The 27,233-nt window shown below is 43.4% G+C and overlaps 1 protein-coding gene, 5 non-coding genes and 1 pseudogene across 6 annotated transcripts; 2 read left to right on the forward strand and 5 right to left on the reverse strand.

The window, feature by feature from the left end:
• Positions 1–54: 54 nt before the first annotated feature.
• TRNAQ-CUG (transfer RNA glutamine (anticodon CUG)) lies at positions 55–126 on the forward strand. The gene has a single exon. It is a non-coding gene; the product is annotated as a tRNA-Gln (tRNA).
• Positions 127–588: 462 nt separating this feature from the next.
• On the reverse strand, positions 589–670 carry TRNAL-UAG (transfer RNA leucine (anticodon UAG)). The gene has a single exon. It is a non-coding gene; the product is annotated as a tRNA-Leu (tRNA).
• Positions 671–945: 275 nt separating this feature from the next.
• TRNAL-AAG (transfer RNA leucine (anticodon AAG)) lies at positions 946–1,027 on the reverse strand. The gene has a single exon. It is a non-coding gene; the product is annotated as a tRNA-Leu (tRNA).
• A 213-nt stretch (positions 1,028–1,240) lies between these two features.
• Positions 1,241–1,312, forward strand: TRNAQ-CUG (transfer RNA glutamine (anticodon CUG)). Its single transcript has one exon. It is a non-coding gene; the product is annotated as a tRNA-Gln (tRNA).
• Positions 1,313–1,783: 471 nt separating this feature from the next.
• Positions 1,784–1,865, reverse strand: TRNAL-UAG (transfer RNA leucine (anticodon UAG)). Its single transcript has one exon. It is a non-coding gene; the product is annotated as a tRNA-Leu (tRNA).
• A 9,825-nt stretch (positions 1,866–11,690) lies between these two features.
• LOC138785718 (olfactory receptor 5G9-like) lies at positions 11,691–17,228 on the reverse strand (annotated as a pseudogene).
• Positions 17,229–22,225: 4,997 nt separating this feature from the next.
• On the reverse strand, positions 22,226–23,209 carry LOC138785723 (olfactory receptor 11H6-like). Its single transcript, XM_069961977.1, has one exon. The coding sequence runs from the start codon at positions 23,207–23,209 to the stop codon at positions 22,226–22,228; it is 984 nt and encodes a 327-aa protein (XP_069818078.1).
• Positions 23,210–27,233: the final 4,024 nt, after the last annotated feature.

The raw sequence follows: 27,233 nt of genomic DNA on the forward strand, positions 1-27,233 counted from the left end.
GGTCAACAATTAAATGTCCCTGTTTCGGCTTTTTTCTGCTTCTTTGCTGTCAAGGGTTCCATGGTGTAATGGTTAGCACTCTGGACTCTGAATCCAGCGATCCGAGTTCAAATCTCGGTGGGACCTTAAGTCCTTTCTCTCGACAGAGCAGGTCGGGGGAAGGGGGGGTTTAAAGGGGTTATCCAGCGCTACAAAAACATGGCCACTTTCCCCCTAAGTAGAGCCACACCACTGGGGCAGGAGAAAATGCCGACCAGGGAACCGTGGAGGAAGGAATGTTGGACTTGCCCTAAAGAACCATGTCTAAATTGCTGGGACAGTCTTGTTACGCGCACAGATAAATTGTTTAAGCGCTCGTTTAGCGGACGACAAGCCATGATTTTGAGTTCAGCTCAAAAGGGGCGATCAATGACATACCAACACTTTTTACTTCGTCTTTAATACTTGACGCTTTTTCATTAGAAAATGATTGGTTAAATTCGAACGATTCAACGATTTTTCTGGACGATTATCGGCCCGCGTAAAAGACCCTTAATGGTTATGGGATCCATAGGGAGGAGCATGTGACAGAAAAACTAATGCATGCTTTGGCAGCGGTGGGATTCAAACCCACGCCTCCAAAGAGACTGGAGCCTAAATCAAGCGCCTTAGACCGCTCGGCCACGCTACCGGCTGCAAGGCTGAGCGCATTGCGCCTCCTCGGGGCTCAGACCTTTCTGTGGCTGGCGACTCCCTGTGGAAGCTAAGTCAGCCCAATCCTTTCCTCAGCAGTGGCTACAGAAATAGGTTCACTTCATATACTGTGTGCACACACTCCACACGGGAGGAGTCAACCAAATAAAGACCCTGCTTGGGATTTTTAAAGCTCTATGAAAAACCGGGCCGAATTTTCTGGCCGTGGCGAGTGGGCTGAAGCAGCATATGACAGAAAACAAAAACATGCTCTGGCAGCGGTGGGATTCGAACCCACGCCCCCGAAGAGACTGGAGCCTTAATCCAGCGCCTTAGACCGCTCGGCCACGCTACCTGCTGCAAGCGTGGCACCTTGCGTCTTCTCAGGGCTCAGTCCTTTCTGCGGCCGGCAATTCCCCGTGGAAGCCGAGTCAGCCGGATCCTTTCCTCAGCAGTGGCTACAGAATTTAGTTTACTTCATATACTGTGTGCACATACTCCATACATGAGGGGGGGTCAACCATTAAATGTCCCTGTTTCGGCATTTTTCTGCTTTTTTGCTGTCAAGGGTTCCATGGTGTAATGGTTAGCACTCTGGACTCTGAATCCAGCGATCCGAGTTCAAATCTCGGTGGGACCTTAAGTCTTTTCTCCCTTTCTCTCGACAGAGCAGGTCGGGGGAAGGGGGGGTTTAAAGGGGTTATCCAGCGCTACAAAAACATGGCCACTTTCCCCCTAAGTAGAGCCACACCACTGGGGCAGGAGAAAATGCCGACCAGGGAACCGTGGAGGAAGGAATGTTGGACTTGCCCTAAAGAACCATGTCTAAATTGCTGGGACGGTCTTGTTACGCGCACAGATAAATTGTTTAAGCGCTCGTTTAGCGGACGACAAGCCATGATTTTGAGTTCAGCTCAAAAGGGGCGATCAATGACATACCAACCATTTTTACTTTGTCCTTTAATACTTGACGCTTTTTCATTAGAAAATGATTGCTTAAATTCGAACGATTCAACGATTTTTCTGGATGATTATCGGCCCGCGTAAAAGACCCTTAATGGTTATGGGATCCATAGGGAGGAGCATGTGACAGAAAAACTAATGCATACTTTGGCAGCGGGGGGATTCGAACCCACGCCTCCAAAGAGACTGGAGCCTAAATCCAGCGCCTTAGACCGCTCGGCCACGCTACCGGCTGCAAGGTTGAGCGCATTGCGCCTCCTCGGGGCTCAGACCTTTGTGTGGCTGGCGACTCCCTGTGGAAGCTAAGTCAGCCCAATCCTTTCCTCAGCAGTGGCTACAGAAATAGGTTCACTTCATATACTGTGTGCATGTAGAAAATGGCGTTGGCACCTGTAGTTTATGGCTCTCCGCAGTAGGATGACATCAGAGAGGTTTCTTTATAAAATGGAGATTTATTGCTTCTTCTTTAAAAGTAGTGAAATTACAGAATTGAATAGAAAAGAATATCAGAGAAACGTCTTACAGCCTTTAGTGTCCATAGTTCATATGAGAGTCCTTTGAAGTGAAGGGTTTGTTACACAAATCGTCACGAGCTTCAGGCAGCTGTTGCTTCACTCAAGCATCCTGGAGACATTCCTTCCTTCACGCTTCCATCATGGATTCCTCACGCTTACATCACAACCTTCTCCTTGAAGGCTCTGGATCCTTCTTGTGACATAGGGCTCATAGCTTCTTTACAGCCCTGATCCAACCAACCTCCATCTTGGTGACTACCATCTTATATAGGGTTCATGACTCACTGTCAATGTCATGTGTGGGTGTGTTCATTATAATTGAGTGTTTGTGTCTGCACATATATGACCATAACAAATATAGAACTCTTTCTCTATGCATCAGCATAACCTGTTTCCAGTTATGGATGTATAGTTATCCTGCTGTGTACTGGCATCACCACCCTACATACGTCATGTAACCGTGAATAGTGCTGTGTACACTTATGTATCTATTTCCAACTTATACACGTCTCCTTAGTATAGAATATGATATTATAATGTCAGTATTACAATCACTTTATACAGTGAATAGTGTTATGCTATTATGGTGAGGTCAGCAGTATATATATGACTTACATTATATTATACCAAGATATTGTTCATTGTAAAACACATCATATTTAACATTTCCCCCTCTTGAGGATGAAATACATTGTATTGACTCCTCAATGTATCAAGACTTTCCAATGAACAATACCTTTTATACATAAGAGATCACGGAATCTTCTTTCTTCATTCTTCTTATAAACACACAGGACAACGTCTATCACTTTAATAACAAGTCTATGAAAATTATCACTTTACCCAAACCATAATGGATTTGTAGCATTTAAATTATTATGTTATGAGAAACTGTGATTTGATTTTATAAAAAGATAGAATTCTAGCTAGGCCTAGTCTAAAAAATGTATCTTCTTGTCTTCATCTGGATCCTTGGTAAACTTGGAATGGTTCAGATGACTTTACTCTTCTTGGTGTAACAAAGTCTTTAGGTTATACATTCCTTTGTTGTTAATTAATCAAAATAAGATTGGCAAAGTCTTTTGAAAAAATAACTCCTTCGCTGAAAAAGTAAACAACAAAATGAATGTTTTGATATTATCCTTTGCATGGTAAAGAGTCTTTGAGTCTTTGTCTCTCTGGAATTGAAGCTGTCAGCTGACACCTGCTAGGCTACTGAAAAAAACACATAAAGAGTTAGCACTTCTTGACCCCCCTTGTTTGTGCAAACGACTTCCTCATTTCATTTGTGACTTCTGTAGTCTTTACAAGGGTCATCTTTAAAACTCTGTAACGTCAGTACCTAGAGCAGACATCTTGTAACATAATATAGTCATTTCTCATCCAGATTGAAGAGATAAAGATTTAGCTTATAGCACAAAGTCCATTGTTCTCAGACTTTAGGAGCAATCTTTTCCAACAACTCGCTGAGGTGGATAGAATCTTGTATAACTTACACTTGATAAAAGCATAGTCCAGCAACCATCACTTATATATGCCATCTTTTGTCCTTTGCCATCATGACCACTGGAGGAGATTTAATGAAATGAACAAAGTCTTTTAAAACTCACTTGTAGACTTGCTGCTAGCAGAAGAGGATTGTGCAGACTTTTAAGCTTCCCTCACATTTTGCCCACTCGCTTCCGGTCATGGCATCTGTAGTTGGCTTGACATAGTTAAAAATGTAACAAACAAAAGAATGTCAATCATGAAGATACTTTAGCATAGTCCCAGGATAGATCACCTGAAGAAAGTTCAATAGCCATCTAGAAGCTTGTGGTACTAGAAGTCTCAGCATGCCAGTTGATCAAAGAAAAGAATAGTAAAACAGTCCATGATTTATCTGTTCCCTTCAAGTGCTTTACTTGGATAAGAATTACAGCTCAGTCTCTTTCTCTGGCTACTGGTCATCAACGCTGGAAAAAATCATAAGTGCGGCATTTATCAGCAACTCCTTTGTTGGCGTAGGTTTTTTTTATACTTACTGTAAAAAAACACGTAAAAAAACACTACATTACACCACACTACATTGAATAAAGTTTGACACTACACCACTACATACCCCATATACTAGTCCCCGTATAAAGATGGCCCCCAGGGTGTTTTCGGTGTCGGACGCATACGTTATTATTGCCCCCGACACCGAAACAGCCAGTGAGGATGAATGGGGGGATCCTTTTTTCCTCCATTCATCCTCATCATCCAGTGACGCTGGCCCCCCCGACACGTCTTTTCCGCCAGTACCGTCCCAATAAGAGATGACGGTATGGTGTGAAATTCTACAAACTGTGTGAGCGTACCTCAGGGTACACTTACAGATCCAGGGTACGTGCACACTGCGGAATGGCAAAGGATAACCCTTTGTGCATTCCGCAGCTGGCACCCGCCGGCGGACTGATGCGGGCGCATGTCTCCACCCGTGTCATAGACTCCATTCTATGCACAGGCGGATTCCATCGTCCGTCCAAAGAATGAACACGTTGGACGGAGAGCGGAATCCGCCCGTGCATAGAATGGAGTCTATGACACGTGTGGAGACATGCGCCTGCATCACTCCGCCGGCGGGTGCCAACTGCGGAATGCACGAAGGGTTATCTGTCGCGATTCCGCAGTGTGCACGTACCCTTAGAGAGTTTGTAGGAAGTGACACCCGAATCCAGCCCCAGATGCCCCCAGATGCCCCCTCCCCCCCCCCCATCCTCGGAACAAGTGGGAAGATCGTCCGGGAACTGATCTTCCCACTGCTGGATAAAGGTTACCACCTGTACGGGGATAACTTTTATACCAGCACCCCCTCTTCTGATCCCTCGCTGCCTGAGCTACTGTAGCTTGTGGCACGATCTGAACATATCAGAACCAGTAATAGCGCCCTAATATTTAGCAGCCATGGAGCGGACCCAGCGCTTCTGGATATGAAGGACCCAGTATCGCACCAGGACAACATTTTCCAGGTGACGTCCCCCACACTGGAGAACAGGAGACCCCAGAAGAAGTGCAGAGTGTGGCGTAACAGGGGGATCAGGAAGGACATCATTTTCCAGTGTGACACCTGTCCTGATCACCCCGGCCTCTGCATACTGGATCGCTTCAAGGCGCACCACACGTCACTGGGGTTCTACATTATCTAAATTCTGTCCCTTATTCCTATTTCAGGGGTCACGTTGGTCCAGGGATTATTCTGATCGCCATTATGGAGTCGGGAAGGAATTTTCCCCTGTGATGAGGCTACTGTCGTCTGCCTTACGAGGGTTTTTTGCCTTCCTCTGGATCAACACAGGTTGAATTTGATGGACACCTGTCATTTCCAACCTCATAAACTAATAATTGGCCTAATACCCCCAAATAAATTAGAATTGTCCCTTTTTCCCAGCTAAGTAGGTATGGCCGCCATTCCCATTAGAGGATGCCATGATGCAATTACAAAGCCTCTGTGCGGCCAGGACAGTAGAAACCCCCCACAAGTGACCCCATTCTGGAAACTACACCCGATAAGGAATCTAACAAGGGGGGCAGCGGGGATATGGCCCCCTGGTGACGGCCACATTTGGGACGTGAAAATGAAAAAAATTGTATTTTTTATTTTCTCGGCACATGTTCTACGTAAGTGCCCGTCACCAGTGGGGTCCATATCCTCACTGCCCCCCTTGTTAGATTCCTTATGGGGTGTAGTTTCCAGAATGGGGTCACTTGTCGGGGGTTTCTACTGTCCTGGCAGCACAGGAGCTTTGTAATTGCGACATGGCCTCTATCCTCCATTCCAGCCTCTAAATGGCGCTCTGTCCCTTTGGTGACTTGCCCTGTGCCCATATGGCACATTATGCCCACATGTGGGGTATTTTCGTACTCAGGGGAAAATACCCTACACGTTTTGTGTTCATTTTCTTTTTTAACCCCTTGTGGAAATGGAAACAAATCAAGGCTAGACCAACATTTAGTGTAATTTTTGTAAAATTTTTACTCTAAATCATTAATCTTGTCATGATTTTTTCATTTTCACAAGGGGTTAAAAGATAAAAAAAAACATATAATGTGTAGCGCAATTTCCCCTGAGTACGGAAATACCCCACATGTGTACATAAAGCGCCATTCGGGTGCAGGGTAAGCCTCCGAAGGGACGGAGCGCCATTTGGTTTTTTGAGGCTGGATTTGGATGGAATGGATTTCGAGGGGCCATGTTGCATTCAAAAGGCCCCTGTGTTGCCAAGACAGTTGAAACCCCCCACAAGTGACCCCATTATGGAAACTGCACCCCTCAGGGAATGTAACAAGGGGTGTGGTGAGCATATGGACCACACTGGTGACGGGCACAAATGTGGAACAATGTGGCGTGAAAATGAAATATTACATTTTTTACACTATAATGTTGGTTTAGCCTTGAATTTATCATTTTCACAAGGGGTTAAAAGAGGGAAAAAAAACAAAATGTGTAGAGCAATTTCCCCCGAGTCCGTAAATACCCCACATGTGGACATAAAGCGCCATGTGGGTGCAGGGCAAGCCTCCCAAGGGAAGGAGCGCCATTTGGATTTTGGAGGTTGGATTTGGCTAGAATGGATGATGAAAGCCATGTCGCATTTAAAGAGCCCTCGTGCTGCCAAAACACTGGAAACCCCCCACAAGTGACCCCATTCTGGAAACTGCACCCCTCAGGGAATCTAACAAGGGGTGCAGTGAGGATATGGACCACTTGATGACGGGCACATTTGTGCCATGAAAGTGAAAAAATGAAATTTTTTACTTTTACGTCACATTGTTCCACATTTGTGCCCATCACCAGTGGGGTCCATATGCTCACTGCACCCCTTGTTAGATTCCTTGAGGGGTGTAGTTTCCAGAATGGGGTCACTTGTGGGGGGTTTCCAGTGTCTTGGCAGCACGAGGGCTCTGTAAATGCGACATGGCGCTTGAAATCCTTTTCAGTGAAATTCAGCTTCCAAAAGCCAATTGGCGCTCCTTCCCTTTGGAGGCTCGTCCTGCGCCCCCTTGGCACTTTATCGCCACATGTGGGGTATTTCATAATCGGGAGAAACTGCGCTACACATTTTGTGTCTTTTTTTGCCTCTTATCCCTTTAAGAAAATGAAAAATTGAAGGCTAGAACAACGTTTTAGTGTAAAAAATAATTTTTTCTTTTTTCACGCCATATTGTTTGGAAAATCTGTGAAGCACCTATGGGGTCCAGATGCTCACCGCACCCCTTGTTACATTCCTTGAGGGGTGTAGTTTTCTAAATGGTGTCCCTTTAGGGGTGTTTTTTAGGTTTTGGCACCCCAGAGCCTCTGCCAACCTGAAGTGGTACAGTCAAAAATGACCAAATATAACGGAGGCGTTGAAATTCACTAGGCGCTCCTTTATATCTGAGGCTTGTGGTTGCGTCAAATAGCGCAATAGGGTCACATATGGGGTATTTCTATAAACTGCAGAAACGGGGCAATAATTATTGGGGTGCATTTCTCTGGTAATAGGTTTATAATTATGAAAAATATTGGATTACAATAAAATCTCTGCACAGAAAATTAAAATTTTCAAATTCCTTACACACTTAGCTTTTATTTCTGTGACTCCCCTAAAGGGTTAAAACACTTTCTGGATATGCTTTTGCAGAGTTTGGGGGGTGCAGTTTCTGAAATGGGGTGCTTTGTGGGGCTTTCTAACATACAGGCCCCTCAAATACACTTTAAACCTGAACAGGTCCCTAAAAATATCTGTGTCATGAATGTGCCTGTACCGAATTCCGTGCGCCCATTGGCACGTGCTGCGCGCCAGAGATGGCGCTGATATTCAGAGTTTTTGTATGTTTGTGCAGTGTCCTGAACCTTGTCTGAACACTGCTCTATTTCCTTCTGTGTTTGTTCAGCCACACCCGCTTTGCCTGAGATACTCCTGGCCACTCCGGAGTTAACTATGATGCTGGTTAGCTAGTCTGATTGACTGTTCTCTCTGCCAGTCAGGTTGCTCTTGCCCCAGGTGTTCTGAGGAGATTAGGGGTCTGGTCCAATCAGCTCCTGCACTGGACCTCTGGTCTCCTATATAGTGTCTGCCAGCCTGCCTCTCACTGCCGGATATTGAGCTTGTCTCTGCCTGGTTCTGTTTCTCCTGCTCTGTTTATTCTGACTCTTTTGCTTTGTATTTCTGACCATCCCTGCTAGCTGCCTGCCCTGACCATATTGCCTGTTTATAGACCTTGCTTCTTGGATTGTGTTTTTCTACTGCGCTGCCAGACTGTTGTGACCTGGATTCCTGACCATTCTTTATTGTGTTTTGTCTGTCTGTCTTGTCTTTGTTTCCCACCTAGCCAGTACAGGGACCGCCGCCCAGTTGCTGCCCTGGGGTTTAGCCTAGGGGGGCAAGTAGGTAGAGGACAGTGGGCGGGGCTGAGCTTAGGGTGCACTGTCTCTGTGTGTCTGTTGTCACCGGTTCCTGACAGAATATCCGGCCATACAATATTTTTTTTAACTCCTTACCTGTGGCCAGTAATGGACTCAGCACAGGAGTTATCTGCCCGCTTTGAGGGTCTTGCTACCCTCGTTTCTGAGCTGGCCAAGCAGGTCCAGCTATTGGCCCAGCAGCTTCCAGCTACCACTCCTGCCACCCCAGTGGTCACGCTCAAGGAGCCTGACAAGTGTTCAGGGGACCTGAACACATCTTTGACATTCAAAGAAGCTTGGGTTAGCCACCCCACCCCTAGCTCCCTTGAAGAGGCCATTTCCCTGGCAATTACAATTGATCGCACGCTAAGACTAAGCCATGACCACCCCTGTGTCATTGATGTTCCTTCTGTCCCCTCTAAACCTTTGCCTTCTATGTCTCGTCCTCTGGTCACCATAGAGGAACCTTCAGCACTGGGCAAAATTAAAAGATCCCTGGCCCGTAAAGAACACAGAAGACTGAACGGACTATGTTTTTATTGCGGTGAAAGTGGACACTTCATCAGCTTTTGTACCAAGCGTCCTGCAAGGCCAGATCATCAGCGTCCAGATGACTACCAGGAGGGTCATCTTGGCGCGCAGGTCGGTGGAGTTTGTGTGCATTGTCCTGTTGAAGATGCCATCTCTATGAATTCATGTAATGTGGAAGTTGGCTCTGGGTATCCCACTGAGGATACCATTTCTGTGAATTCGTGTAATGTGGAAGTTGGTTCTGTGCATCCCACTGAGGTTGTCATACTTGTGCCTGATGTGAATGAAAATTGTGATGGTAACTCTGTCTGTAACTCTTCTGTCTGTAACTCTTGAGTCCTCCGCTGACGAGTGGGAGACGGATAGCGATATTGCGAGTGACATTCAAACCTGTGTGGTGAGAGGTCATTTTCCGCCTACACCTGATTTATCAAGTGAGGGTCCAGAGGCCCCTCATAAAAGGGGGGGTACTGTCATGAATGTGCCTGTACCGAATTCCGTGCGCCCTTTGGCTCGTGCTGCGCGCCTGTGATGGCGCTGATATTCAGTGTTTTTGTATGTTTGTGCAGTGTCCTGAACCTTGTCTGAACACTGCTCTATTTTCTTCTGTGTTTGTTCAGCCACACCCGCTTTGCCTGAGATACTCCTGGCCACTCCGGAGTTAACTATGATGCTGGTTAGCTAGTCTGATTGACTGTTCTCTCTGCCAGTCAGGTTGCTCTTGCCCCAGGTGTTCTGAGGAGATTAGGGGTCCGGTCCAATCAGCTCCTGCACTGGACCTCTGGTCTCCTATATAGAGTCTGCCAGCCTGCCTCTCACTGCCGGATATTGAGCTTGTCTCAGCCTGCTTCTGTTTCTCCTGCTCTGTTTATTCTGACTCTTTTGCTTTGTATTTTTGACCATCCCTGCTAGCTGCCTGCCCCTGACCATATTGCCTGTTTATAGACCTTGCTTCTTGGATTGTGTTTTTGTACTGCGCTGCCAGACTGTTGTGACCTGGATTCCTGACCATTCTTTATTGTGTTTTGTCTGTCTGTCTTGTCTTTGTTTCCCACCTAGCCAGTACAGGGACCGCCGCCCAGTTGCTGCCCTGGGGTTTAGCCTAGGGGGGCAAGTAGGTAGAGGACAGTGGGCGGGGCTGAGCTTAGGGTGCACTGTCTCTGTGTGTCTGGTGTCACCGGTTCCTGACAATCTGATTTTGAAATTTTACTGAAAATTTGGAAATTTGCTGCTAATGTTTTAAGCTCCCTATTGTCTAAAAAAAATGAAATATAGTTTAATAAATGCCGCCAACATAAAGTAGACATGTTGCTAATGCTATTTAATATATAATTTATGTGGTATAACCACTTTCTGTATACGCAAAGAAGTTTCAAAGTTGGAAAAATGCATTTTTTCACATTTTTTCACATTATTTGGGATTTTTTCATAAAGATTTGTTATGAGTATCGACTCCAATTTACCAGAAATGTAAAGTACAATATGTCACGAGAAAACAATCTCAGAATCAGCCGGATAGGTAAAAGCATCCCGAAGTTATTAATGACTAAAGTGACACAGGTCATATTCATAAAATTTGTCTCTGTCATTAAGGCCATTTCAGGCTCTGTCCTTAAGGGGATATTCATGCTGTTATCAAACACATATTCTCGTAGATATATGCACACACTGTGTGTTCACACATTTGTATTTGTGTATTGGACTTCTCAACTGAAAGAACTGAAATGACACCATCAAATAGTCCTGTAAGAAACTGAAACAACATTTGTTAAAGAATGAACTTAAACTTCTGATAATGACATATTTATAATGACATGATTAAATATAACCCCTAAACTATTATGTATCTCTGAAAATGTGTCTTTGTATATTATTTGGATAAACATCAAATATATATCAGTGTTCTTATGATGATACTCAAGATAATTAAAATATTGTGCACTTAATATTCCCTCCTAATATTACCTCATGTTTAACCTTCTTAACAAATAAGACACTTTACCTTAGTAACATGATATATCACATCACACACACACACGGTAGCATACACATACAGAGCAGCTGCTATAACACATGTCACACATCACTTATTCCTTACATGTGGACATTCATTCATCTCAGAGGATTTTCACATTTAGTCTCTTCTTAAAAAATAATGCGCATAAAAACCTTAAGTATATTCCTAGGATACTTCTAAAAAATAGATGTTTAATGGATCCAACAAGTCTTGGTGTATTGGTTGTACCTCAATATACCGATTCTTCCATGTTGAAGAAAAATATAGGCCTTTCTTTAAAATATTGTTTTCACAGACGAAAACATATAGACATGAAACACGAGAGGGTGAGAGAGAAAACTTGTATCTGTATTTGTCTCTTATAACTCTGAGGACATTCCAGGCCCTCCTGTTCCCATCAATCACTTATCCAAACACATGCCTTTACATGCACTGAATGAGAATAACATGCAACAGTACAATACATTGTTTAATCTCAGCAAATGCAATTCCTCTTATATTAGTGACAGATTTTGTTATGACAAATTAGTTACATCATTAAAAAGCATTGCAGGCTAACACAAAACTATTACTTTACATTCAACCATTAACCACAAAAATGCTCATATTCTCTTTTGTGAAGACTCTATAATGAGAGAAAATATCATTAGAATCACATATCATACATTTAAGAATTTAGCCATTGGGAGTGATTCCTGAAATTAACTACTAAAGTTAATAACAAATGGAAAGGTAATAGATTCAATACAGAATCCCTGTACATACATATCCTGACCTCTGAGAAGTAATCCATACACTTATTAATGGCCTTTGACATTTAAAAAGAATTCCTAGGGGGAGAAAGGTTATTAGCTTAAAACATATACACTGTATATATCTATACCAGTTACACTTTTAAAACTGTCATTAATTCCCTTTCTATGTTCTCAGGATCTAAACTATGATTATAAGTGCTACAGAATCTGCTGGTGCTATAAAAATAAAAAATATTATTTTTATTATTATCCTTATTATTATGTATTAATTTGCATTGCATTATCCATATTAATAATATCTCATATATTACTAATAATACATAATAACTACTTTTTATTCCGTAATTAAATAACTCAAGTCCTTAGTACAAAGCCGGGTCCGTTACCAGTCATTAATATCCTTCACATATCATATGAAACATCTAGCCAATCCCTATTCCAGGTCTGAACACTTCATGATTTAGAAAATCATTGACTATATGAAATGCATTTCTCAAATATTGAGGTTCTCCTAATTTATGCATTTTCCTGATCTTGTTATTTATGAGTGCAAGAAAGTCAGCTTTGGAACCATTTGGTACCAATCTGTCTTTGCTTGACAGCTCTGTGACAGGCCGAGGATCACGTATCCTTGGTCTCTCCCTACTTTTAGGTGTCTGAACAGCTGTCACACTCACTCCCGAATCATTTACTTTTGACATTGTCTCAAAGTAAGATTTGGGTTTTACATGAATCTTTTTACGTCTCTCTAAATAAATTTCATCATTGAAATATGTCTTAGAGGTATATGGCTGTTTTGACATTTTAATCTCTTTTTGACTATTTTGTGGGATTTCTCTGTGGGACTTTGACTTACTCTGCCACTCCTGCCGTCTGGCGATATCGATTACCTTGGCAGCTTCCAAAATAGATTCCTTGTCAGATGCCAATACTCTGGTTACAGGATCTAAGAATTTGATCTAAGAATTTGAACTTCTGTATAAAGTTACTTTTTACATTGAACATGTTCGAACAAATTGCTTTATATGCTCTTTTGTACATGGACATGAATGTAAAAGTACATTCGTTCCAGCCAATTCTTAATTTATTCAAAATGTCCAAAGTAAGAACCTCTGTAGCACTGCAGAGTAACCTTAACCGTCCTACGTCATCAAAATGTAACCATTCATCATTGTCAAAACACTTTTTTAATTCTAGGCATCTACTTATATTTACTGGTAGCCAAATTTTGAACAATTGGGAAAATGGCGTTAGCACCTGTAGTTTATGGCTCTCCGCAGTAGGATGACATCAGAGAGGTTTCTTTATAAAATGGAGATTTATTGCTTCTTCTTTAAAAGTAGTGAAATTACAGAATTGAATAGAAAAGAATATCAGAGAAACGTCTTACAGCCTTTAGTGTCCATAGTTCATATGAGAGTCCTTTGAAGTGAAGGGTTTGTTACACAAATCGTCACGAGCTTCAGGCAGCTGTTGCTTCACTCAAGCATCCTGGATGACATTCCTTCCTTCACGCTTCCATCATGGATTCCTCACGCTTACATCACAACCTTCTCCTTGAAGGCCCTGGATCCTTCTTGTGACATAGGGCTCATACCTTCTGTACAGCCCTGATCCAACCAACCTCCATCTTGGTGACTACCATCTTATATAGGGTTCATGACTCACTGTCAATGTCGTGTGTGGGTGTGTTTATTATAATTGAGTGTTTGTGTCTGCACATATATGACCATAACAAATATAGAACTCTTTCTCTATGCATCAGCATAACCTGTTTCCAGCTATGGATGTATAGTTATCGTGCTGTGTACTGGCATTACCACCCTACATACGTCATGTAACCGTGAATAGTGCTGTGTACACTTATGTATCTATTTCCAACTTATACACGTCTCCTTAGTATAGAATATGATATTATAATGTCAGTATTACAATCACTTTATACAGTGAATAGTGTTGTGCTATTATGGTGAGGTCAGCAGTATATATGACTTACATTATATTATACCAAGATATTGTTCATTGTAAAACACATCATATTTAACATGGACCTAGCCTATCATTGTGTTTTTGGATGCCTACATCTCTACTACCTACTAGTGATGAGCGAATACTGTTCGATTGAATAGATATTCGATCGAATAGTGAGATATTCGAATATTCGATATTCGGACGAATATCCCGCGAATATTCGAAAAGCGTTCAAATCCCCCAGCTTCCGGTTTTACCCTCCAAATGGTCAAATAGATGTTTTTCACTAATCGAATACTTGTTCCCATAGACTTTAATGGGATCGAATATTCGATCGAATAGTCGAATATTCGCGTGATATTCGTACGAATATCGAATATTCGAATATCTCACTATTCGCTCATCACTACTACCTACTCTTTCCCTACTCATTGTGAATGGTGCAGTGACAGCCCATACTACTTGAAAAATAGCAGTAATCCAACCATTGTGTCTCTGCATTAACACAGGCCTAATGTCATCTTCATGGAGGAAAATGCTCCAATTCATTGAGGTAACAGCATTAGGGAATGGCTGTGGGACACTAGGGGAGCTCACATGGAGTGGAAAGTCACAGGCAAAAGCTTCATTGCACCTTCCTATCTAGGATAATCTAGTAAAATGCAATACCCGGTACTGCCAGATAAAAATGTAAGAGAATAAATTCCATCAAATTGGAAGAATTTGTATCAGGGCCACTGAGACACAAAGGGATAGATCTTACATCATTGTACTACAGGTCATTCCTGTACTTATATGAGGCCACAAATCCTGTGATCTGATGACCTAAACAAACAACAGGAGTCAAATGCCGAATGTTTGGGTTCAGAGGGCATTCATGAACCCAAACAGTTTGGCAAGTCGGCTCAACACTACACACCACAGATTGTTATTGTTATTATTCTTTTAATAGTTTCATAATGTATTTTATGGTGAAATAAGAGATGTCGAAATAAAGTACAATTGGTCGAGCAAAAAAAAAAAAAAAAAAAAAAAAAGCTCTCAGAGGGTGAGGAATAAAAAAACATGAATGCAAAGATGGAAAGTATTGTGGTCACTATAGAGTATAGAAAAACATTAATTTTGAATTGTGCATTATATGATTTTTTTTTTTTCTGAATATATAACATATTGAATGCACACACCTTAGTTGCTAATTCTGTAATAAATTAGTTTTGTACATCCCAAATATTCCACTTATATAATTTTTAATGGAGGTAGCTCCACACCTACAGTAATTTTTTTATATTATTGATAATTTACCAGTTCACGGCTTTAGTAAGTGTTCTCTGTACGGCTTTCCTAATATCTTTATTCCTCAGACTAGATTTAATCGGGTTGACCAAACAAGTAAAACTTACTGATTGTAGATGTCTGTCCTTTGGATGGGATAACATATACACCAAACAAGGTCCTGTAGAGTATGGAGACCACAATGAGGTGGGAGCTACAGGTGGAGAAGGCTTTCTGTCTACTAGTACTGGATGGGATCCTTAGGATTGCTGAAACTATATAAGACTCTACAATGATTAAGGTTGGGATTATAGCAACTGGGATACTCTTTAAATAGTACTCCAAATGAAAAATGAAGATGTCAGTACAGGAAAGAAGTAGTAATGACACAGTGTCACAAAATATATGAGCAATGATGTTGGGTCTTGCTGGTGGACACCAGGGGGATGATCAGGAGGTTCCCACATATTGTCCCACAGAAAACCACCAGGAGGAGAAAGAAGAGGGAAAGTCTTAATTCTGGGCAGACTTGAAATCCTAAGAGGAAAAAGTCAGTGACTGTAGATTGTTCTCCTATATATAGAACAGATAGACAATATGGTAAAACAAACAAAGAAGGACAATGTATTTTTATTATTTTGATAAGTTAAATAAGTATCACACAATGTGTTTGGGACTTTTTTTTTTTTTAACTCTGAACATTGGATACAGCCATAGGCCAAGAGAGGATTGGCAAAACCAAAACAGTTTGGCAAGTTGGCTTAACACAACACACAAATTATTATTATTGTTTTTTTTTTTTGTTTGTTAATAGTTTCACAATGTATTTTATAGTGAAATAAGAAGTGTTGATATAAAGTACTATTGGTCCTGCGGGGGTGGGGGGGTGGGGGGGGTAGGGCTGAACAGCTGTTAGAGGGTGAGAAATATAAGACAAAAATGGAAATTATTTGGGTCACTAACATGTCAAGAAGCACAAACATTTTGAAATGTGCATTAAATGATATTCTTTGAATACTTAACATGATTAATACACACACTTTGTTATTTCTGTAATAATAATCTGTAATTAAAATCCCAAAGCGAGGCTGGTACCTACAGTAACTCCTTGATGTTTTAAGATGTTACAAGCTGATGCCAACCGAAACTTCTTTTCTTAATTCAATGATGTCAGTAACATTATTCATAATTTACCAGATCACTCGTTTATGAAGTGTCTCCTGGACGGCTTTCTTAATGTCTTTATTCCTCAGACTGTATATAATGGGGTTGACCAAAGGAGTAAAAACAGTATATAGCAGGGATATGATCTTACTGATGGTCGATGTTTGTCCTTTGGATGGGGCAATATAGACACCAAACAAGGTCCAGTAGAATATGGAGACCACAATGAGGTGGGAGCTACAGGTGGAGAAGGCTTTCTGTCTACCGGTACTGGATGGGATCCTTAAGATTGCTGAAACTATATAAGTATAAGACACCACAATGATTATGGTTGGGATTATTACAACTGGGATACTCAGTAAATACGACTCCAAACGAAAAATAAAGACGTCAGAACAGGCAAGGTCTAGTAAGGGCACAGTGTCACAAAATAAGTGATCAATGATGTTGGGTCCACAAAAAAGGAATTTTGTTACTGTAATGCTGTTAATTAAAGTAATAGAAAAGCCAGACAACCAAGAAATGATGGTCAATACCACACAATATCTAATTGTCATGATGGAGGAGTACCGGAGGGGATTACAGATGGCCACATATCTATCATACGACATCACAGCAAGGAAAATACACTCAAATGTTTCAGAGGCACCAAAGAAATAAAACTGAGTGATACAACCAATAAAAGTAATGGTGGCCCCATTATTCAGCAGGATATGGAGTAAGTTTGGGGCAACATCTGTGGTTAACACAATGTCACTAATGGACAGATGTGAGATGAAGAAGTACATTGGGGTGTGGAGGATCTTGCTGGTGGACACCAGGATGACGATCATGAGATTCCCACATATTGTCCCCCAGTAAACCATCAGGAGAAAGCAGAAGAGGGAAAGTCTTAATTCTTGGCTGACTTGAAATCCTAAGAGGAAGAACTCAGTGACTGTAGACAGATTGTTCTCCTACATACAGAACATATAGAAGTTATGGTACAAACAAAAAAGGGACAGTATATATTTTTTCTTTGGATAAGTTACATAAGCATCACAGGATGTGTTTGAGAAATTTTTTGTATGAAAATATATTCTGCTAAGATTTTATGTTGAGAGATCAAGGTAAGGTTAGTAAGATGAGGAGTACCAGTAATGACACATTCATGGATGACATCACTGAGATATATAAGTACAATTATTTTTAGGTGCAACACAAGACTCCTCCCGGCTGTACTCATAATGTGTATTTCCAGAGCCCTGAATTATCACATTGCAAGTCATATAATTACCATGAATGAAGAAATCCACTGTGTTCAGGTTCAGGTGTGGGGATCAGACACGCGGATGTTTTATACATAGCATGTATCATGAAGTGACTGCTTAGACCAGTATATATACATAGTAAGAAAGCTGAGGGCCATGGGGAGTATACTCTATGGAGATTTATATGTCTTTGTCTCCTCTGATCCAACCTGAAAAAAAATGGCAATTAGCCGCTTTTCCCCAAGATCCCACAGGTCGCAAACGCAAAAGAATAATTTACAATGTTACTTTTCAGACCGACGAGTTTATTATGTTTTCTAATATAACTGAGTTATTGTGTAAAATAATAAAACTGAACAGAAAACTTTACGAAAGAGAACTTTATGATATCCAAAAATGACGGGGGTGAGGCCTCTTTGTAAAAATGTGCTCATTACACCTATGTGTTAGCAGGTAACATTTCAGATCTAAGTAATGGAGAATGAGCATAACAGAGGTCTTTACTACATTACACACAAAGAATGAGCCCTTTTCATTTCAGTCTTTTATTCAAAGTTTGCATAGAAATTTACAACATGAGAGCGTACCACATCAGCAGCCAATCAACAAACCTGTACACGTCACGGTAGCCCTGGCATCCCCAGCCATGCCCTGATTAGATACCAGAAAAGCCTGCAAACATCAGAGACTCCTTTTTCTGCTTCTGTAGTCTCCGCCTGTAGGTCAGCCCACCGGACGAGCCCACAGTTCTGCGCTCAAATGGAAGATGTCACAGCACCGCCACCAATGTATAAGGCCATGTCCACATCTTACAAGGAAATGTGGAGCTTTCCATCCCACAAGCCCTGAAAAGAAAGAAAAAATATGGCCCCTCGAACCAACAATCCCTGGTTCTAAATGGGAGCATTGAAAAACTTATTTCCTAAATGCTCCTTTTCAGGCTGGTGAAGGCGGAAAGTTTTAAGGACCTGATTGCGGTGGCTTTCCCCTAGTATGTCAAGTACGTCATTTCCAGCCACCCCTACTTCTCTAGGAAGGCCATCCCTCACCTGCACCATCAAGTTAAGGAGAAGATATGGTGCCTGCTGTTCATCAGTGCCAAGGTTCACATTACCACTGATAAGTGAACCAGTAAACACTAGCAGGGATGTTGCATCTCCCTAACTGCCCAATGGGTGAATGTAGTGGTGGTTGGGCCTGAAAAGGGAACAGTCCTGCTACATGTCTTGCCACCACCCAGGATTGCTTAATGGCAATCCTTGCCCCTTTTACTCCTCCTCCTCCCACTCTGCTTCACCTCTGCCACCTTCTCTTCCAGCCATCATAGCCCATGCACCCCTGATTTCAGCACAGATTGGAGGAAGAGACATCAGGCTGTGCTGAAACTGATCTTTCTGAGGGACAAACCCCACACCATGCAGGAGCTGTGGGCAGGAATTGAGCAGCAGACAGACTGAACCTGGAGATCAGCAACATGGTGTGCGACAAAGGGAAACATTTGGTAGCGGCTCTGGGCATCTGGGCCTAGCCAGTTTGGCGCACATCCCTTGCCTGGTGCATGTGCTGGTCTTGGTGGTGCAGAAACTTCTGGCACATTACCTAAATATGCCATATCTTCTGTAAAAAGTGCCTTCTGTGTGTTTGTACTTTAGGCCTTTCCATATTGCTTTGGCTGCCTAACCACTGAGTCATAATCCCCATCCTGTGCCTGCTTGTAAAAACACTTTAGGTTGTATTGGAAGTGGTAATGGTGACACATAACGAAGCAGGGGAGGAGAAGGTCCATTCTACCAGTTGACGGTCCACCCGTCCACACCTTGGGTCAGCCAAGGACAGTTTATGAGGAGGACAAAGATGAGAAGGAGGTTAGCTTCTAGCAGGGTGACACCCAGAACAGCTCTTGGGTGGCAGTGAAGCCTGGCTGGAAGGATGAAGAGGAGACACCTCTTACTGAAGACAGCTTGTTCTTAACTGTGGGCAGCTTCACTTATATGAATAATTAAAGGGGTATTCCCCCAAGAGCCAAAAAAAAAAAAAAAATAAAAAAAAAAATGCTACCAAACCTAGCTAGTCTTACTCACCAAGTCCCCCTGAGAATTTTAAGCCATCTTCAGTCTTTCTAGCTGCTTCTGTTCCATAGTTACAAGTTTTTTTAAAAAGCCCAACTATTTCCAACATGGCACCGGCCAGAAAACTACATCTCCCATCATGCATTGCACCTCCCTGATTGGTCCATGATGTAGCAGAGCTGAGTGAGTGACATAGTGCAGTTGAGTGACATAGCAGAGCTGTAATAGTGACATAGCAGAGTAGTAATAGTGACACAGTAGAGCTGTAATAGTGACATAGCAGAACTGTAATGGTGACATAGCAGTGACATAGCAGAGCTGTAATAGTGACATAGCAGTGACATAGCAGAACTGTAATGGTGACATAGCAGAGCTGTAACAGTGACACAGCAGTGCTGTAATGGTGACATAGCAGAGCTGTAATAGTGACATAGCAGTGACATAGCAGAGCTGTAATAGTGACATAGCAGTGTAATAGTGACATAGCAGAGCTGTGATAGTGACATAGAGTTGTAATAGTGACATAGCAGTGTAATAGTGACATAGCAGAGCTGTATTAGTGACATAGCAGAGGTGAGCGAGCTTAGTGAAGGGAGGGGCACAGATGGTGGTGGTGGGGTGTGCCGCTGACCGGTTGAGATGCGGGGGGGGGTCAATCTGGTGCGGACCGCGAGATGCGGAGTGTGTGTGTGGGGGGGACCACAGGTGAGCTGCAAGTCGTGCAGGGGGTGGGGTGCTTTAATCGGGTGAGATGCGGGGTCGGGCAGCTGAGTGAAGGGGGAGCTGCAAGTCGCGGGGGTGGCAGTGCCTTCACCGGGTGAGATGGGGAGGCACAGGGGTGCGGAGTGCGGACCGTGGCTGGCCACCGGGTGAGATGTTGGGGGGCCGCAGGTGAGCCGCGATTCGCATGGGGGAAGTTGAGTTGCGGGCAGCGGGTGAGATGAGGGGACAGTGGGCAGCGGGTGAGAAGCGGGGGCGCGGCTAGTGCAGACCGCTACCGCCCACCGGTTGAGATGCGGCCACCGTTGGGGTGAGTGAGCTGAGTCAAGGGGGGAACTACAACTCCCAGCATGCACGGAGAGAAGGCTGAGCATGCTGGGAGCTCTTGTTCTGCAAGGGGTTGCTGCCGAGCGGGTTGCTGCACTCACTACTGCCGGGTGAGACGCAGGGGAGTGAGCTCCGGACGGTGGGATTGTCGATGGAGGGTGGCCGCAGCCTGTACTTGGGGGGGGGGGCTCCTGGAGATCGCATGGGGGAGGATGCATGGGGGGTGAGCTACGAAGGGGGATACAGGGTGCGTGGCGGTTGAGCTCCGGGGCAAGGTAGTGCACACAGAGGGGGGAGGGGGGGGCTGCTGTCAGAGAGGGAGACAGTGAACAGCAGCAGCTGTCACTGACTGTGTCCTCCTGCTGGTGCGGTTGGCCCTGGGTTCCTCCTCCCCCTAATGTAGGATAATTCTAGACCTCATGTGGCTGGAGTGGGTGCAAGATGAAAGCATTGAGGCTATGGACTGGCCGTTCGTTCCCCAGACCTGAATCCCATTAAGCACTTCTGGGACATCATCTTTCCTCCATACCCCAATGTCACATTACAGCACAGACTGTCCAGGAGTTGTCCCAGTCTGGGGGGAGATCCCTCAGGAGACCATCAGCCACCAGTGTGTTTTTCCACTTTAATTATGTTTGTGACTGCAAATCCAGGATCCAGGCCTCCATTGGTTTATAAATTTAATTTCCATTGATGAGGTTTGTGTGATTTTGTTGTCAGCACATTCAACTTTTTACAGAACAAAATATTCAATGAAAAGATTTTATTCATTCAAATCTAGGATGCGTTATTTGAGTATTTCCTTTATTTTTTGAGCAGTGTATATGAAGACATACGGACATAACTATCATATTGTGGTACAGAAGGCAAAACTACTACATGAAAGCACAATAGGGGCTTAAATCGTAAATCATAATATCCTACTCCAAGCCTAGTCACACCTTCCGTCCTGCCTTGAAGCTAAGAAATCAAGAACAAAGGAGGCTGGAATCACTGCTAAAGGGGCTGAGTAACGGCTCTGAGTACTGCTGGTGATGGGAAATTCAAGATTTTATCAGCGACGGTGACAGTATAAGGATTTGTTCACACTGAGGAATAGGTGAGAAATTAGGCGAGGAATTAAAGAGGAATCCGCTCTTATTTCAGCTTGAAATTACTCCCGTAAAATATGTACAGAGCAATGTCCCATTGTGTTCAATAGGATTTCTGCTCTGTTGTTCACACTGCAGAATTTCCGAGCAGAATTTTCTGCCGCAGCTCTGCTTTCTGTCCAAAGAATTGACGTGTCAATTCTTTAGGCGGATTCTGCTAGAGGGATCCTATAGAAGTCAACGGGGGCTTAAATTCTGCTTGCATTCTGCTTGAATTCCTATTGCATTCTGCTCAGATTCTGCTCAAATTCATCTCCTCTTCTGCTCCTATTCTGCCAGAGCTGAATAGGCGAGGAATTTCAAGCAGAAAACTTTCCTCTACAATTCCTCGAGAGTTCCTCAGTGTGAACCCACCCTTATAATTGTTAATGAAGCCTTACAATATGTGCTGATGCCTACAGAAACTTCTTGTCTACTCTCAATGATGTCAGTGATATTATTGCTACCAGGTCATCCGCTTATGAAGTGTTTCCTTTACAGCTGTCATAATGTCTTTATTCCTCAGACTGTATATAATGGGGTTGATCAATGGGGTAAACGCAGTATATAGAAGGGATATTATTTTACTCATGGTGAATGTTAAGCCTTTTGTTTGGACAACATAAACAACAAACAGAGTCCAGTAGAATATGGAGACCACAATGAGGTGGGAGCTACAGGTGGAGAAGGCTTTCTGTCTACCAGTACTGGATGGGATCCTTAATACTGCTGATACTATATAAGTATAAGACACAACAATGATTGTAGTTGGGATTATTACAACTGGAATACCTAGTAAATATGTCTCCAAGTGAAAAATGAAGGTGTCAGAACAGGAAAGTTCTATCAAAGGGACAAGATCACAAAATAAATGGTCGATGATATTGGGGCCACAAAAATTCTGTTGTGTTACTGTAATGCTGTAAACCAAAGTAATGGAAAATCCAGACAACCAACAGATGACGGTCAATACCAAACAACATCCACTAGTCATGATGGAGGAGTACCGGAGGGGATTACAGATGGCCACATATCGGTCATAAGACATCACAGCCAGGAGGAAACACTCAAATGTTTCAGAGGCACCAAAGAAATAAAACTGAGACACACAGTTATTAAAAGTTAGTATGGCCCCATTATTCAGTAGGATGTGGAGCAGGTTGGGGACAATATCCGTAATCACCAATATGTCACTGATGGAGAGTTGTGAGATGAAGAAGTACATTGGGGTGTGGAGGATCTTGCTGGTGGACACCAGAGTGATGATCATGAGATTCCCACATATTGTCCCCCAGTAAACCACAAGGAGAAGACAGAAGAGGGAAAGTCTTAATTCTTGGCTGACATGAAATCCTAAGAGGAAGAACTCAGTGACCCCGGTCTTATTTTTTTCCTGCTTGAAGAACAGATGAAAGTTATAAATTATTTTTCCAAGGTCCAAAAACATTTTCTTTCATTCTCTTTCTTCTCATTCTACTTGTATGTTCTTACATTCCTAACAGGATAAACAATTCATTTCAACTCTCCTCTCTTTCACACCTCTAATAACATTTACCCCAATCTTTCATACACTCTGTCCGACCACACAAGGGTCAATCCATAGTGTTGAGCAAAGATGCAGAACTGTTTGTATTGGGCAACCTTCTTTAAACGCTCTGCATTTCACTTCCCATGGATGCAGCCCTAGGGAGTCCTGGAAAACATGCAAACAGTGTTTGGGTTTGGAGAACGTTGCAGAACCCAAATAGATGGACATCTCCGCCCAGCACTACCTCTAATTATTTATTACATTAGCCCTACAGTATGTCATAATGTAAAAGTTTATTTTACTCGCTTTGTAATAAAAGTTTTACTGGGGTATTCACAGCGTGCCAGGAGTTGTATAGCAGAGTTGGAGGCTAAATTTTATTTTAAATTTTAAATTTTATTTTAAACCTAAAAAAAATAATAATAATTTTCCAGGCTTGAAAAAGTCAAAATTTTCTTACAATTTTTCGAATTTCTTTTCTTTGCACGTGGTCTGTTCCCAGTGATTACTTTTGGCCAATTTTTGGCCACTTTATAGCTGATTTATTAGTTACAGCTATAGTGTATTTTGCTCCAACTAGAGATGAGTGACCATGCTTATTTGAGCTCACTATTTACTCAAGGATCAGGGTTCTCAAATGTACTTGATACTCGACTGAGTACCGCATGGTGCTCGAACAACATTGATAGTGTCCTGACTACATGTCCGGTGGCTTTAATCAGCCAATGAACATGTGGGGAAGGGGCTAGCCCACTACTCTATGCCCCAGACATGTTAGCTGCAAGCATAGCAGTGATTTGCCAGCTACATCAGGTGATCTGTGTTTATATAGACCCAGGTCTCCTGATGCTTTATTCCCTTGCGGTCTGTTACTTGTCAGGGAGAGCAGCTGGTGCAGGGACAGAGCAGGTATGGGGCTAAGTGTGGTTAGTCCATACAATATACAGTGATCCATCAACTTACAATGGCCTCAGGATACAATATTTTCAACATACAGTGTTCCTTTCTGGACCATTGTAACTTGAGACCAGACTCAACATACAACATACAATGCTACAAACAGTCAGTATCTGCAGCACATGTAAATAACTGGATGATCAACCAATGAAACTGGCCATTTTACTGTTAAAATCCCAGTATTACTTAAATGCCTGTACTGGTTTGCTGTCTAGTAGTGATTCTCCATAGTAGTGTGATACTACATGTCCTGTGCTGCATAGAATTTTGGTCTCAACATACAATATTTTCAACACACAATGGTCTTCCTGGAACCAGGGGCGGTCTTGGCATTTCTGGGGCCCCAAGCTAAGTCATGACCGCCCCCCCCCCCCTCGACATGCGCCCCCCTCCAGTAGTCCCTTATAACCCCCCTACCACCATACAGAGATTGCATATTGCCTCAAAACTACTCTGAACAAAACAGGAGTACAATGATACCATTACATAATATCGCCACACCATAACCCCTATCACTACAGACCCTATAACAGAGTGCAGTTACATCCAGTGACTTACAGGAGGCGTCTTCTCTGATCAGCGTCTTTTACTTCTTTTTCTTTCTCTATCCATCCAGCCTGGGCCACCTTGAAGTCCTCTCCCAGCTGTAAATCTTCTCTCCAGAATCTGTCAGAGAAACATTTTAGGCTCCAACACATACAGTAGTTAGGTCCCCTGTACCCCTATATAGTAGTTACACCCCTCCATACCCCTATATAGTAGCTCCCCCAGTTATATACAGACCCTGTGTGCTGCCCGAGTTATATATAGCCCCCGTGTGCTCTCCCATTTATACAGATCCCCTGTGTGCTTCCCCCCATTTATATAGACCCCCTGTGCGCTTCCCCCCCTTTTATATAGACCCTCTTTGCTGTCCCATAAGTATATAGACCCCCTGCGCGCTTCCCCGCACCCCGTTTATAAAGACCCCCTGTGCTCTCCCATAAGTATGCAGACCCCCTGTGTGCTTCCCCCCCTTTTATATAGACCCCTTTGCTGTCCCATAAGTATATAGACCCCATGTGCGCTTCCCCCACCCCGTTTATATAGACCCCCTGTGCGTTCCCCCCTGTTTATATATTCCCCTGTGCGCTCCCCCCACCGTTTATATGGCCTTCCTGTGCCCCCGACCCCCGCTGTGTGCACCCCCTCCCATATAGTGTATAACACAAAAAAAAAACCACACATACTCACCTGGGTCCGGGCATCTCCTCTTCTCTTCACTCTTGTGGCCGCAGGAAGTGTTTTCCCTGCAGTCACAAGAGGCAGGGAAAGCACTTCCTGCGGCCACAAGAGTGACAGACAGGGAGGGAGCCAATGGCTCTCACCCTGTCAGTGCTGCTGCTGCCTGTAACTATGTGCGCTCTTTACGACTCTACAAGCATCAGACTCTCCTGTCAGCGCGCGCGCCGGGCTTCGGGAGCTGATATATCCGTGACCCGACCGGATCAGGAAGCGGGACCCGGCGGGATCAGGTGAGTATAGGGGGCTGGAACGGGGGGTCGAGAGCCTGTCACCCCGGCACGGGGGGTGACAGGTCCTCTTTAAGATCGCAGCAGCGGGACAGCGGTCTTGGGCACCAGAGCGGGGCCACCCTGGATGTCGGGGGCCCCACGCAATTGCGTGGGATGCTTGGTGCTCAAAACCGCTACTGCCTAGAACCTATTAATACTGTATGTTTAGGGATTACTGTACCAGTATTCTATGGAATACTGATACTGGTATACAGCTGGTAATAGTCAGTAATCCAGTCCTCTCCTGTGCTGGGCTCCAATACTACATGTGGAACTCTGAATTAAAATACAAGAAACCTAGATCCGGGCTCCCCCATCCTGTTTTATAGGGTTATTGGGGAAAAAAAGCGGTACAGTATCAAAAGGCATTCCCGCATATAACCCGTCATATCCTAAGGGTACAGCAGAAGCCATGCCAGGAGGTGTTCTAGGAGCAATACCCGGAGGTGTTTCAGGAGTAATACCAGGAGGTGTGGTAGGAGTAATGCCAGGAGGTGTGGTAGGAGTAATGCCAGAGGTGTTGCGGGAATAATACCAGGAGGTGTTGTAGGAGTATATACCTGGAGATGTAATAGGAGTAATGGCAGAAAGTGTTGGAGTAGTAATACCAGGAGGCATTCAGATATATAACCAGAAGTTGTTGCAGCAGTAATGCCTGGAAGTGTTGTGGGAGTAGCATTTAGTTCTGGGCAAAGCTCTTATGTAGTCTTGCAGCACCCGTGCCCGCTAATAAAGTAATCGGATGCAGCTGTCAAAGTTGACAGCTGCATCCGATTACTTGATGCAGCCGATGGTGTCTAGTGGGGAGGATTGGACGTTGTCCCGCAGAAGCGATCCACACATCCTTCTCTGCCGGGGCTCAGCGCCGCAATAGCGCTGATCCCGGCTCGGCACTCGATTGCTTTCGGCTACAGCAGCCGGAAGCAATCAATGTGCCTATCTCATCGATCTATGCTGCATATCTATGCAGCATAGATCTCAATGAGGGATCAGTGCACTTATACTAGAAGTCCCCCAGGGGGAATAACCCTAACCCCAGGGGGGCTTCTAGTATAAGTGTAAAAGTAAAAAAAAAAGTGTCATTAATAATAAAAAGCCCCCTCCCCTAATAAAATTCGGAATCACCCCCCTTTTCCAATGTTATAAATAAAAATAAATAAATAAACATTTTTGTTATCGCCGCGTGCGTAATCGCCCGAAATATTAATTAATCACATTCCTGATCTCGCACGGTAAACGGCGTCAGCGCAAAAAAAAATCCCAAAGTGCAAAATTGTTCATTTTTGGTCGCATTAAATCCAGAAAAATTGTAATAAAAAGCGATCAAAAAGTCGCATATGCACAATCAAGGTACCGATAGAAAGAACGCATCATGGAGCAAGAAATGACACCTCACACAGCCCCATAGACCAAAGGATAAAAGCGCTATAAGC

Source organism: Dendropsophus ebraccatus, chromosome 1 (assembly GCF_027789765.1).
Source record: "Dendropsophus ebraccatus isolate aDenEbr1 chromosome 1, aDenEbr1.pat, whole genome shotgun sequence".
In the NCBI taxonomy this organism is placed as follows: Eukaryota; Metazoa; Chordata; class Amphibia; order Anura; family Hylidae; genus Dendropsophus; species Dendropsophus ebraccatus.